We start from the raw sequence: 12,969 nt of genomic DNA, 5'->3' as shown, positions 1-12,969 counted from the left end.
CTCAAACCCAAAAGATTTCAGTGTAGAGCGAAAATAAAGTACTTGGCCTCACTGATCGAATACTTTGGAGGGAATTGTACTTGAATTACAGCAGAGCAGTTACATACTTTGACAAAACAAAATGCTAGAAACACAACACTGATTTATTTACACATCTTTTTATTACCCTTTGCCTATTTAAACATCCAGTAAACATGAAGAAACATTAGCATCATTTCGTCCCATATCTCAGCCACCTGATGAACGAGTGGAACATTCATTCATTAATTCATGATTTTTGGTCTCTAACAAACCACCACTGGATTTCCCAGAGGTACATCCCATCAACCACCAGCTTTTTTTCTTTCTTTTTTTTTTATTACTAACAAACACCAACAATGAAAGTAGAATATTAAAATGATGATAAACATCAGGAGCAGAAAACACTGTCATTAAAGCAGTCTGGTTTAATCCCTTACACTTGTGTTAAAACCTGAGACAGATTAATTACACTTCCTTCTCAAAAACGTCCTTTTTTTTTTTAATGCAGAGATATTTACCGTGTAAAAATGACTGTAGTCATGAAACACTACACGTTAAAGTTTATTTTCATTGATCATTGCAAGCTGAATACGAGTATTTTTGCTTCATTGACAAAAGGAACAAAATGTCATTATTGTAATATGTCTTGGTGAGTTTTTATTTGCATTTAAACACTAACCAATACTGTCCTGTTATGAAAATAATGTCCTTTGAGTTCATTTATTTCTTGACAGTGATTTAAAAGCACTAAGCACTGTTACAAACACTAAGTGAGATGCATTTTTCTTCATAGTTTAAAACTGTTCAATAGAAAATTATACTGATCATATTGTGGTTTCCAAATCATTCCCTCCAACATCTCTTCACAAAATCTAAAAATAATCTCTCACTTTATTGTGATGTTCCTTTAACTATTATGAAGGTGTTTTTAATCGTTATTCAAATATACTGTATGTAAAACCACAAAAAAACAATCGCATTGTGAACAGATTTCAGTAAAGGGTATTTGCCAAATGCTAAAAAAATAAACAGTGTGCTTTTCTGGGTAATGGAATAAAGAGGGACCGATCCATTTGTACCAGGTTTTAAAAATGAACACATGGAAAACTTGTGGAATGCATAAATTATACCTAGGGAACAATTACTGTAAATGTGAAATACAAGCAGCGACTAAAGGTTTGACAAATAGCCTTGCTGGTGATAGTCCTTTACTTTAGGATAAAGTCTGTATAGTTTAAACTCCTCTGATAATCCTACTGATACCTGAAGTTATCATGGCGTTGAGGAGGAGGAGAACTACGGGTGTGTGATCAAAACAGTTTGACCATGCTCTCTCTGGACTTGCCCACTCCAACCCACTTCACTGAAATGAGAAAAAAAAGAAAGGAAAAATGAGACAAAACTAACAAAACACTTCTCCATTTGCATATATATCTTAAGGGGTTTGTTTTCAAACCTGGCAACTGCAGGAAGTTCTCAATGAAGTGGATGTAACTCTGAGCGTGCGGCGGCAGCTCATCGAAGCTGCGGGCTGCCTCCGTGCTGCAGCACCAGCCAGGCAGCGTCTCATAGTCCACGGTAACCCGCGTCAAAACGTCCATGTTTGCTACGACAGAGGCAGAGCGATAACAAGAGTGAAAACTTAAAAAAAACAATTACAAAACATGCGGAGGGCGTGGTAATGAAGCTTCAGTGGGATGGTGTGTGCAAAATAATTTACACCGAGCTGTTGTTTCTGCAGCAACAGCTGTGTGTGAAGCCTGCATTGGTCACAGAGAGACCATGATGCCATTTTTCCCCCCTCGTCCTCATAATGTATCCGTTTCTTTGTGTTGCGCTTGACGTGCATGGGAGGGTGCGTTATAATTTGCATCCGAATTATTCGCATTTTTGTCCCGTCTGGTGTGCAAAGACCTTTAGAACTATACGTGCTTTCACATCAGAGTCCCCGAAAGTCTCTAATAACATCAGAAAACATCACTAGATTTCACGCTAGTCGATTTTTTGAAAAAGAGTCACTAGAGGGGTCAAAATATAGCAGAAAAAGTCTAAGTTGGCAACACTGTTTGCCGGATGACAAGCCAGACAGGAAGTCAGACTCCATTACAACATTAAAAGCGTGTTTTTTAGAATAAAAGCCCCCGTTTTTGTAATAACAAGGTGGACACATGTATTTGCTCTACTTTTCAGTGCAGTGCTATGACATGTATTCACTCGGGGCTGCTGGCTTAGCCCCGAGTAACAATGTCGTGAGCTTTACCTTTTAAAACTTGGGACGGCACTCGGTATCATTTATCAACCTGATCATGAAAACCACAGTCAGTGCTGACTACTGTATGTTTCAGCCCCTTGTACTACCCACAAACAAACAAAACATTTTTTTTGTCAGGACAGAGACAAGCAGCACCAGATCTGCTGAAATATAGATTTTTTTTCAAAAGCCTTAAGATGTTGCATTTCCTGCCAGTAAAAGCTGACCCATGTAAAATATGACATTAGAGAGAACATTAAAGCTGTCGTCAATCACTTGCGTAAGTAGCAGCTCTGAAAATGTTGTATTATATACATAATTGTGATTCTGCACGTAAATCATTTGTAGACAGTTAATATAAATAAGAAATTGTATTTTTAAAGACATTTTAAGATGGCACATTTTCTTATCAATTTCACAAACAAGAGTATGTATTAATACTGATATCAGTCATTTTAGATCTTTTAATGTATGTATTTTAATCTATTCTTCTCCCATAAAGAAATACAAAGCCCACAACATGACTCAGCTAAAATGCTGTTGCTGACAGCAAGTCTTTGTCTGTGACTGTATTTTTCTACAATGAGCAAAAGAAAACAAAGAGCACATACATGAAACACTGAAGCAGCAATAACATACCAGGGAAACTTGGCAGAGGTTCTCCATCAACTTTATAAGCCACACCAACTTTAATCTCAGGCAGAGTGTCCAAAATGTCCAACTTCGTCAAGGCAATCCTAGAACGAAAAAAGAAAAGAAGAAGTCACTCTTTAACTCTACTTTACTTAAGTTTGAACTCCAATAACATGAGCAGGTCATGACAACAGTGATGTGCGGTGGTTCCTTACGCAGAGAAGCCGTTGACCATGTGGGCGTATCTGACCAAAATCAGGTCCAGCCAACCACAGCGCCTCCTCCTGCCTGTTGTCACACCAAACTCCCTCCCTCTGGACTGTAACAGGTCCCCAGTCTCCTAAGACACAAAGAAACATACTCTGTCAGCTTCACACTGTTTTAGATTCACATTGACGGATACTTTTATTTCTTGTTGTGAATGTCATTCGAGCTACTGAGCACAAGCACATCCTCTTTGGTCAATGACTGAGCAGCTACACCAGAGAGGTTGAGGGCAATGCAATCTTGGAGCCCATCAGCTAGAACGTCTGGCAATAAATTAGTGTCTGAGGTCACTGGCCATTATTTTGGGGTTTTCCATGTAGACAGCAGCTTTGTGACCATTCACTCTGAGCAATAATGGAACTGTGGCTTTTGTCTACTCTATTAACAGCTGTCGGCATATAAAGAGATGATACATTTCAAAATGTTCCACCTATTTTACTTTCCACTCAGACTTTTAACCTGCGGGGATCCCTGGACCCCACGCCTGCTCAAATGTGATTGGTCAAGCCCAGAAAAACATACAGGATCTGATTATAGATCTAACCGATGAGCACCAACGGTCCAAAATCTACCAACTGCCTCACTTATTTCAATATACTAATAAGGGTTAATAAAAGTTTGATATGTTCAGTGTGGTATTATATCTTTTATAATATAATATTTTCAGTTTCAGATGTATGCATGTGACTTACAACTTAAGTTGTTTTTAAAGCAGAACTACGCAGTATTTTTACTGTAATTTAACACCTTTGAGCTGTGACGGTTAAATGGCTTGTTGTGGGGAGATTAGGGCTTGTCTCTACTCGCCCTACTATCTGTTAGCGGAAAATATCAGGGCTTGATTCTGTTAACTCGGAGTCAACAGAATCAGGAGGTCTCACAACAAACATGAATTGCTTCAACAATCGTCTTATTTCCAAGTGCATTATTATTCATTTAGGATTTTGTGGACGTGTATGGCATGGACTCCAGGTTTCCTGACATCGAAAAATCTGTTCAAAATGCAAACTATGCGTACAAAAATAGTCTCTGATCAATAATATGTCAACCTAATATGTTTACTACTCACATTATTCTGCTCTGTTGGGAAAGCACCAACGCCCACCCGGGTTGTGTAGGCTTTGACAACACCGTATACTCGGCCGACGTATGATGGGGGCACACCAAGACCAGTGCACACTCCTCCCACAGTGCAGTTGGACGACGTCACAAAAGGATACGTCCCTGTGAAAATAAACTTGTGTAAACCCGAGAACTGAAATCACATCCGCCCGTCTTCATCATGAACTCCAGAGCCCTAAATACCCACCAAAGTCAATATCCAGCAGAGCAGCATTAGCTCCCTCCACCAGGATCTTCTTACTGGGTCCATTAAGAGCTTTGTGCATGAAGTACACACCATCCGTCACAAGAGGGCGCAGTCTCTCAGCATATTCCTGAGAAAAGGGACAAATGTAAACACAAAAAATACAGTTCAGCCATTTACAGAAATTGCAGTTTTAAGGGATTAATTTAAACTCCAGATGAGACTGGGATTAGACACCATTTTAATGATATTTAACTACTAGAGAAATTTAACTTCATTACCATCATTGTAATATTATCACCTTCTATTGTTTTCAAAGCTGCACTGCAATAGCAATTCTTCTAAACTAGGATTACACATGCTTTTGACAATATACACAACACGTAAGCCCAGTCGACGACAAAGACTACACATTCATTTCCCACAGAAGGAAAGGCACAGGTGGTAGTAATAACATTAGCAGCAGCTCAATTCAAGTGTCACCCATAAATCCTGACACTGTGACCGTGAGCAAGCATGCAGCACAACAACAACAACAGCAGCAACAGCAGCACGGAACTCAGCCAACATCAGTTTTATCGTTCACATGTCAAAATATCTTTTTGGGATATGTGTTGGTGTCACTCTTGGTTTCAGTCCTTACCTTTAGCTGTTTCAGTTCACCATCAATGTCAATTTTAAGGTTTGGATACATGTTCAGGAAATGCTCTGCCAACACACGAAACCTGGATGACAAGAGATTAAAAGTCACTCAGTTTATGCAAACTCATTATAATCTGTGTGCAGCAAACACAGCGACATAAAGTCATGCACAGGACAGACTGAATGTTGCCATTAAGAGTAGGGTGGCAGCAGTTTTCATAGTTCAACAGCCACGTGATGCCACCTGCTGGCAACAGAAGGTACAGTGATGCTCAGCATGACAGAGAAGAGAAAAATAATTATTCTAAAACATCTCATGTCTACAGGGACTAGAAACTAGAACTGTTTTGATAAAGTGTGACCTAAATTATATGGAAAGACTAATATCTTCAGATCTCATTACAGCAGCTGAGCTGCTCCAAAATGAATAGAAAAACAGATGAAAGAGCACACACTAACAAAAGATCAATATACTAACCCTTAATTCAATTGGTGATCACTTAATATTTGAGATTGCAAATGATAAAGCAACATGAAAAAAAAATCAATGAAAATTAAAGATTTAATTAAAATACTCACTTGTCCTCAAAGGCCTTGAAATCTGACACGAGGTCGCAGATTCGCAGACCATTACGTGCAGCTTTGGAGGAGTAGGCGGGGCCGATGCCTTTTTTAGTGGTTCCCAAACTGAAGAACAAAAGGAAAACAAACCACAATTAGCTTATCATTATTATATTTGTCATTTAACATAAATAAATGATACTTACTTTTTGCCTTCTTGTTGCTGCCGCTGCTGCTCCTGGATCCCATCTGCAGATTGATGGAAGTTGAACACTAAAAGCAGAAAAAGGAGACGGTTTAGTAACATTACATTTCATATTCAAATGCTCCAAATGACAAAAACGCTTACTCACCGATGTGAGCACGATCCGAGATCTTTAATCTCTCCTCCCAACCTTGTAGTCCTGTTCACAATACAATAAATAACTTAATACATACACTGTATGTACAACAGACAGCACTTCATCAAACAGTGGTAGTGATGCCAACAACACTTTTAATTCACACACATAAAAGGTTAGAAAAGGAAAGAAATACATTTCGACTCAGTTAAAGCCAGGGAAAGTTTTCTATGGCCTCAGTGTTCAGGACCCTCCCGTCATTAAAGCAGCTAAATGGAATTCAGCCAACAACTGAATGGATATCACGCCATCACCAAAGAAAACCTTACCTTTGCCTTTCTGCAGGTTTTTCTCCGCCTCTTCAAACAGACCAGGAAGGTGAATCACAACTCCATTTCCTAGAAAACAAAATTCAACTTTTAACAATCCTAAACCCCTTAATACAAATATTCAATATATTGAATATAAAATATTCAATTTAAACATGAAACTAATAATGTACTGACACATTCTCAGCACTGACTGCTTTAAGTGTACCCCCAGTTTGCTCCCTGCACCAGCTTAAGACATGTATACTTGCTCTTACATATAAATATGGCTACCTCATCATTAAGTTCAAATGAGCCATTTTGTGACTTCAGTTTATTAGGATCCTTTGCTTGACGTGCCCACGTGTCAGTAACTCATACAGGTCGAAATCAAAACTGTTCCTTATATGTTTTCTCATTTCCTCTTTTCGCGACAGTGGGAAAAATTAACCAGCAAAAAAGAGGAAGTTTAGTATTAAAAAAAAACACACTTGCAATTTAAGTGGTGATGAAATGAAGATGAAATTCATCAAGCTAAAAAAATGAAAACTGAGAGAACCCTGCTTTCATCAAGCTTGTAATGAATAATTTTTGATCAACAAATTTTTAAAAAAGTGCAGATTCAACTTTCTTATGGGATGATTTAGCTTTGAGGTTAATGTAAATCAGTCACTGATATAAATAGGGGGGACAATCAAGTTTAAGTACATTATTAGGAAGGCAGAATCCAGTGCAGGACATTCCTAATTAACAATAAAAAGGATGTACACCACACATGGGCAAAGTACGGGCTGGATGCGGCCCACAAACCAGTTTTATCTGGCCTGCAACATCCTCACGGGTTGTGACAGATCAACGTTGTGATCAGCAGTTGTGATGACAGAATCAGAAACCAAAAGGTTACCCGGTAATGAGGCAAGAGTGGTCATCTAAGTACTTTTTTCACATGAGTCTGTTCAAAGTCTAAGTGAAGTTCAAAGTGTGGGGCTCTCTGTCTTACACAAAGCGGCACACAGCACTATTATTAGCTCTCGCGTTTTGTAGGTATCAAATGCACTTGCGTTCATCAGTGTACCCATGGGTGTGTTGGTCTTAAAATAAGTTGTGGTAGGGCACATTGTTGATGCATTGATATCTTGAGGCAACTGCACCACTGACCAACACAAACCTGGTCTAAAGTCAATAGCGCAGTTAATAGTGGTTGTTTAAACGGCGCATTAGATGCACCTGCATAGGCGAGTTCACAATGCACACACACTGCTTGTTATACACACATAACTGTGTTTCTCATCCTCCTCTTCCTTGTCAGTTATATGCAGGTTGAATGTGCAATTCCTGCGCAGTGTAATGATGTCGATAGAAGAGAAGGTCAGTAGACAGTGGAGGCAGAGGGTCCACTGGCCAAAGACAACATACTCATTAGCGCTTTGCATCTCATCCTGTGTGTAAAAGCACATGACTTCTGGCGCTTGTTCTTAACGTCAAACCTGAGTTGGCTAATTTCTTTTAAGGTTCCTTCAATCTTTCTTTTTAAACACAAAATTTTCAGCGGATTTTTTTTTATTCTGTATTCTCCACAGCAGAGAATCATTCACTTCTCCAGTTACATACATTCGCAGATACAAGCGCATTTGGTTTTAAAGAGGATGGCAAACAAATCTCTGATTGGTTTAATTGGTGTTATGCCCAAAAAACGCATAATTCAGACAAGTAATACAACCACTTTGCTCCATCCGCCTGTCTCTGGGCTGAGACTATACACCGTGATCAATGGAGCACTAGACTGTAAATACAAGCATTTCAGTTTTGCACCTTCTCATTAATAGCATTTATCTGGAAATAATCACAGGAAAGGAAATGTATGTCAGGTTACATGTCTCAGCTAAAATGTGTTTTTTTTTTTAACATATTGGTTGAATGATTATTATTTCTATACAAACTTTTATTTATGGCCCTTTGGTTGCTTTATTTATGTCAGTGTGGCCCTCTGGAAAAACAATTGCCCACCCCTGATGTACACTAATATACATGTATTTGACACCTGCTACAAAAAGTTGTATTGTTTCACTGCGATCTTTGTCACAGCATCAACTTCATGTAAGTTAGAAAAAATGTGTGTATTTGTGTCTCATACCAATAAAGGAGACAGCCTTCTTGTTGAGCACTCCACTGGGCAGCAAGTGGAAGTCATACTCCACCGAGTCCACAACCACTGTGTGACCTGCATTGTTTCCTCCCTGCAAACAGAGAAACAACAGTCAGCGTGCGGTAGGGCAGGTCTTAAATGTGACATATAGCAGAAGAACAGACCAACACTGAGGGCATTTACAACCTGTGATGTACCGTCACAATGTAAAAATAAACCTATTTGAAGATGTGTGAATAGCAAAATTATAGTGCAAAGCAGCTCAAGACTAGAAAGGCACTATATAAATACAGACCATTACCAACTCTTCTGCTGATTATATTTGGTAGAAACGAGTAACGATGGTTAGAGGAAATGTAGTGGAGTAAATGTTGCTCGAAATGAGAACAAAGTTAAGTAAAGATACTTGAATTTTGTACTTAAGTACACTAACGAAGTATTTGTACTTTGTCACATTACAACACTGTTCTTCATTACTTAACTGGAGTACATTGAACAACAAATGTTCTTGCTTTTTAAACTCAGGCATAATAATCATTAGTTACTAATTTCACCCATTGGTATTCTTGTAGGTGACTTGTGGTGACCTGCTTTGTGTTGGTGTACCATGCTCTGATGTAACCCATTTAGGCTGATGCAAACAGTGTTTCCAAGCAGCTCTGGCTACAGCATTTAAAACGTCTGCTAAATGTCATCGAGTTGACGACAAAGAGCACAAAAACACGAACAACATGCGGCAGGGTCTTACATAAAGTAACAGCAGCTTGAAAATGTTCTACAGAGGTCAACGGCAGGAGTCAATACACCGCTTGCTAACAGTGACGCGCATTGAAGCGCGTTAGCAGTTCTTGCTAGCATCAACTTAGCACGTTTACATCCGGGAGGTCAGACAAGGTTGTTGACGTCGCAACCAGGTCATGAATATTCAAGAGGCGACGTTTAGCGGCACCTACTTTCACTAAAATACCGTTACAGTTAGCGGTTATTTTAGCAGCAGTAAAAACCCACAACGTGTAAAACAGTCAGTGGGTACAAACAACTGAGTTCGTCCGAGTGCACAGAACCGTACCTGACACCTGCACACGATATCCGCATCCATTGCGAGCAAGTCCACAACTTTTCCTTTCCCCTCGTCGCCCCACTGCGCACCCAGCACCACGGTCACTTTGTTCTGCGGCTCTTTGGGGATGCGCAGCGACGACTCGAGCTGAGAAGCCTCCCGCGGCCGCTTCACCACCGGCTCCCCGTTCAGTGAGGCCGCCTCGCTGCCGTTAACGTTGTCCATGGTGCTATCTGATGCCATGCTGCTGCTACTGCCGCCGCTGCTACTGCTTCTGCAAACCGGAATATCGTTTTACCGCGTTTCCCTGCGTCACGGGAAGTGCGCGTCACTTGCATGCAATCGTTTCACCACAAGATGGCAGTGTATGACATGATGGAATTTAGAAATCCTGATCAAAGGCAATCATTGTAACAGTTATCATAAAGTTTAAGGAGCAAGTGAACTGTAATGGCAAATATGCAGGCGATTACGATCTTAGAACTGCAATCTTCGGACTGTAAAGGGCAGCATGATACCTCTGTGTATTTTTTTTATTTTAACTTTTTTTATAAGATACTTATATAATAATTATAAAACAATTAATACAATTATAATATATATATAGTTTTAGTGTTAGTTTTAATATGGACTAAACTGTAAACTGTGAACTGTAAAGTGCATAGATTGTGTCATAAAACCCCCTGAATCAAATATAAGAAAGTAACCTGAAGGGCAAAATGTGCATCATACTGCTGAGTTTGGATGCAGTAAGTGTGCCAGGTAAAGCTCCTTGTAGCTTTGAATTAAAGAATCGTTTATTTTTATTTTATTTTCATTTTCTCCTGAACACATCTTATTTAGATCTTTGGATCCACATATTCACTGTTTATGCCAGGCAGGTTTTCTCAAGCATAAACTACATGGAATACAACTATTGCTGTATTTATTTCAAAGTGGGTTACTTTTAATTTCATTAATTTCCACAAACAATAGAAGGACTAGGTCTACATAATTCTGTGTTTTATTTCAAAGATGTTTTTTTCTCCACTTTATAAAAGGTTGGCTACATACAATGAAATGTCAATGAAATGTGATGGGGTTTTTTTGTAATTCTTAATGCAACAAACTTTTTATAGAGTACATCTGTATAAAACCCCATATGTGAGCTTATCTTAATTTTAAGGGTCAAATGGGTTTTGCAGCTCCAGATTAATTTTATTTGGGTGGAGAGGTGACAGTAGAACTGACCCAGCTAATGACATAAATATAAAAGGCTCATTCTGAGGTAATGAAAAAACAATTCCCACAATCAGATGACTGTACACTTACACATATAAAAATGACCCACATTTTGCACACTGGACTTGCTGATTAGCAAAAGCAGACGCAGCAAAGTCATCACTTCCCTGTCTCGCTGCTTAGTCATAAACATTTTATTGAAGCTCGCGGTGTTGTATGTAAGAAGGAGAGTTCACTTTTTGGTTTCGGTTTTACCCCTAAATGGATTTCTTGTGTCTAACTAAACTATATAGACTGTGTGCACACCGGTATGAGGCATTGTATGAAACCTCAACTACTTCAGTTTCACTTAAACACTAATTCTGTGGTGTTTGAGCACGGGCGCACATGTGTACTGAGCTAACATCATTGTCTGAGATTCTGTATGCATTAGTACATCATTATATGTTTCTATTCCATTGTGTTCATTCCATAGGTTAATTATTAAAAGGAAAGTTCCTTTTTTTTCCTTTTTTTTTGGTTGAATAAGGTGCTGACACAATGGCTGCACCAGCGTGGAAACAAGAAAAAAAAAAAGGATTTTTAGCTCCTTGAAAAAAAGTTTCACCTCGTAAATTTCATACCTGTTTAACTCATGTGTCGGCCACTTTATCTGACTGCTACACAGCTATTTATGACTGCAAACCGAAGTTCGATTCACTTCGTAAACTGCTCACTCTCTGCAACCAAAGTCCATCGTGAAAATCAGCTATTTCTTATCACCTCTACCAGTAAGTTCAAATGTATTATTCTGGGACTAAAATCCTTTTCTGTTCAAATTTACCTAAGGCAGCAGTAGTACCAGTTGTTCCACCAATTTTTTTCTATGAATTTTGGAAAGTGAGCAGTTGGCTTAACTTGTTTCTAGTCAGAAAAGACAATGGATGTGGGTGTAGATTTTTATTTGTTTGTTAAGTGGCAAGTTAAGTAAAATCCCTTTAAAAAATGTAAAATATCTGACACCCTTTGAGGCAAATGCATGTTCCTTAACTGTGCATAAATTAAATAAATTTGCCTTTCATTGGCAGCACAAAAACATCCCCACACAGAATGACACGTTCAGCTTTTTTTTTTTAATTGTTAAAGATACTTTATTGTTAAAGACAGAACAATCACTATTCATGTTAAAGAAACAACAACAACAACAACTGAAAAGCCGTAGTTCTGATGTAAATCTGTAAATCTGCGCACGTTTAGATGGAGAAACGCAGCAGTGGCCTACAGAACTGACAGGCAGATGTTACAGTCACTGGCTGTCAATTCATAGGTCATCACCTTGTGCCTCGTTGCTCTCCAACGGTGATCGTCCGTCAACACGCTGAAGATGTTGGAGTCAAAATGGAGAAAGGGAAAAAAAAAGAAAGGAGAGAAAATGGTGTTTGGCAGCTCTCGGAAAGTAACAACACCTCCACTGGAACAGACACTACTTCCACATGGAGTTGCTGTTACATCCAGCGAGCACCAGAGGATCTCCAGAGATCACACCTACCCGTTTCCTCGCAGCCGTTTGGAGATGAACCTGAGAGAGGGGAAGCAGCGAGGTTAATGTGGGATGTGGACTCATGGGTTGTGGCTTTAGTGTGCGAGGAGTCTCCACTGGCAAGTGACTTTGACCTGGACAATTCCCTCCACCCAGTTTTATTGCCTCAAGAGTCGGCATCATCGCTCACACTCTTTTCCAACAGCACGGCCAAAGGGCCAAGGCCTGTGTAGATAACGCAGGTTTTATGGCAGCTGTCAACATGAGGGCGCTTTTTTAATATGTGAACACATGGGTGTGTCTGACCTGTGCACCTGTAAGGCCTCACGCACGCTTCCTGCTTGTTCCTTACACCTGCCTTCATTATCACAAACAAAAGACTGGATAAATCAGTGTTTGACTATGTTATTTATTTATTTTTTTAAATTTTTTTTTAAATTCTATGACGCAGTTGTCGTCTTGTTCTGCTGGAAGTAATCCCTCGGTAGACTTTGCTTTACTGTGGCAGTAAAACACAGGGAAAAACAGAACAATAAAGCAATTAAATAGATGATTAGCAGCCTATGCTTGTACTTCACCTTTTTTTTTTTTTTTTTTTTTTTTTTAAAGTTTGAGCAGACCAATCGGACTGCATCCACCTACTTTCTGCCTTTTTTGGGTCAGAAACAGGCACATAAATAAAAAAAAAACCTA

General features: G+C 39.2%; 1 protein-coding gene across 1 annotated transcript; it reads right to left on the bottom strand.

Annotated features, from left to right (window-relative positions):
- Positions 1-142: 142 nt before the first annotated feature.
- Positions 143-9,833, bottom strand: adssl (adenylosuccinate synthase, like). Its single transcript, XM_058628210.1, has 13 exons — positions 9,546-9,833; positions 8,465-8,567; positions 6,352-6,420; positions 6,035-6,085; positions 5,888-5,954; positions 5,700-5,807; positions 5,122-5,203; positions 4,482-4,608; positions 4,242-4,396; positions 3,121-3,245; positions 2,912-3,009; positions 1,478-1,627; positions 143-1,384 (listed from the first exon to the last, which is right to left on the bottom strand). Exons 1-13 carry the CDS (start codon positions 9,777-9,779, stop codon positions 1,332-1,334), a joined length of 1,422 nt encoding a protein of 473 aa, XP_058484193.1. The 5' UTR covers positions 9,780-9,833; the 3' UTR covers positions 143-1,331.
- Positions 9,834-12,969: the final 3,136 nt, after the last annotated feature.

Source organism: Solea solea, chromosome 4 (genome assembly GCF_958295425.1).
Source record: "Solea solea chromosome 4, fSolSol10.1, whole genome shotgun sequence".
Lineage (NCBI taxonomy): Eukaryota > Metazoa > Chordata > Actinopteri > Pleuronectiformes > Soleidae > Solea > Solea solea.
Note: the sequence above shows the minus strand (reverse complement) of the source record. Positions and strands in the feature narration are given on the sequence as shown.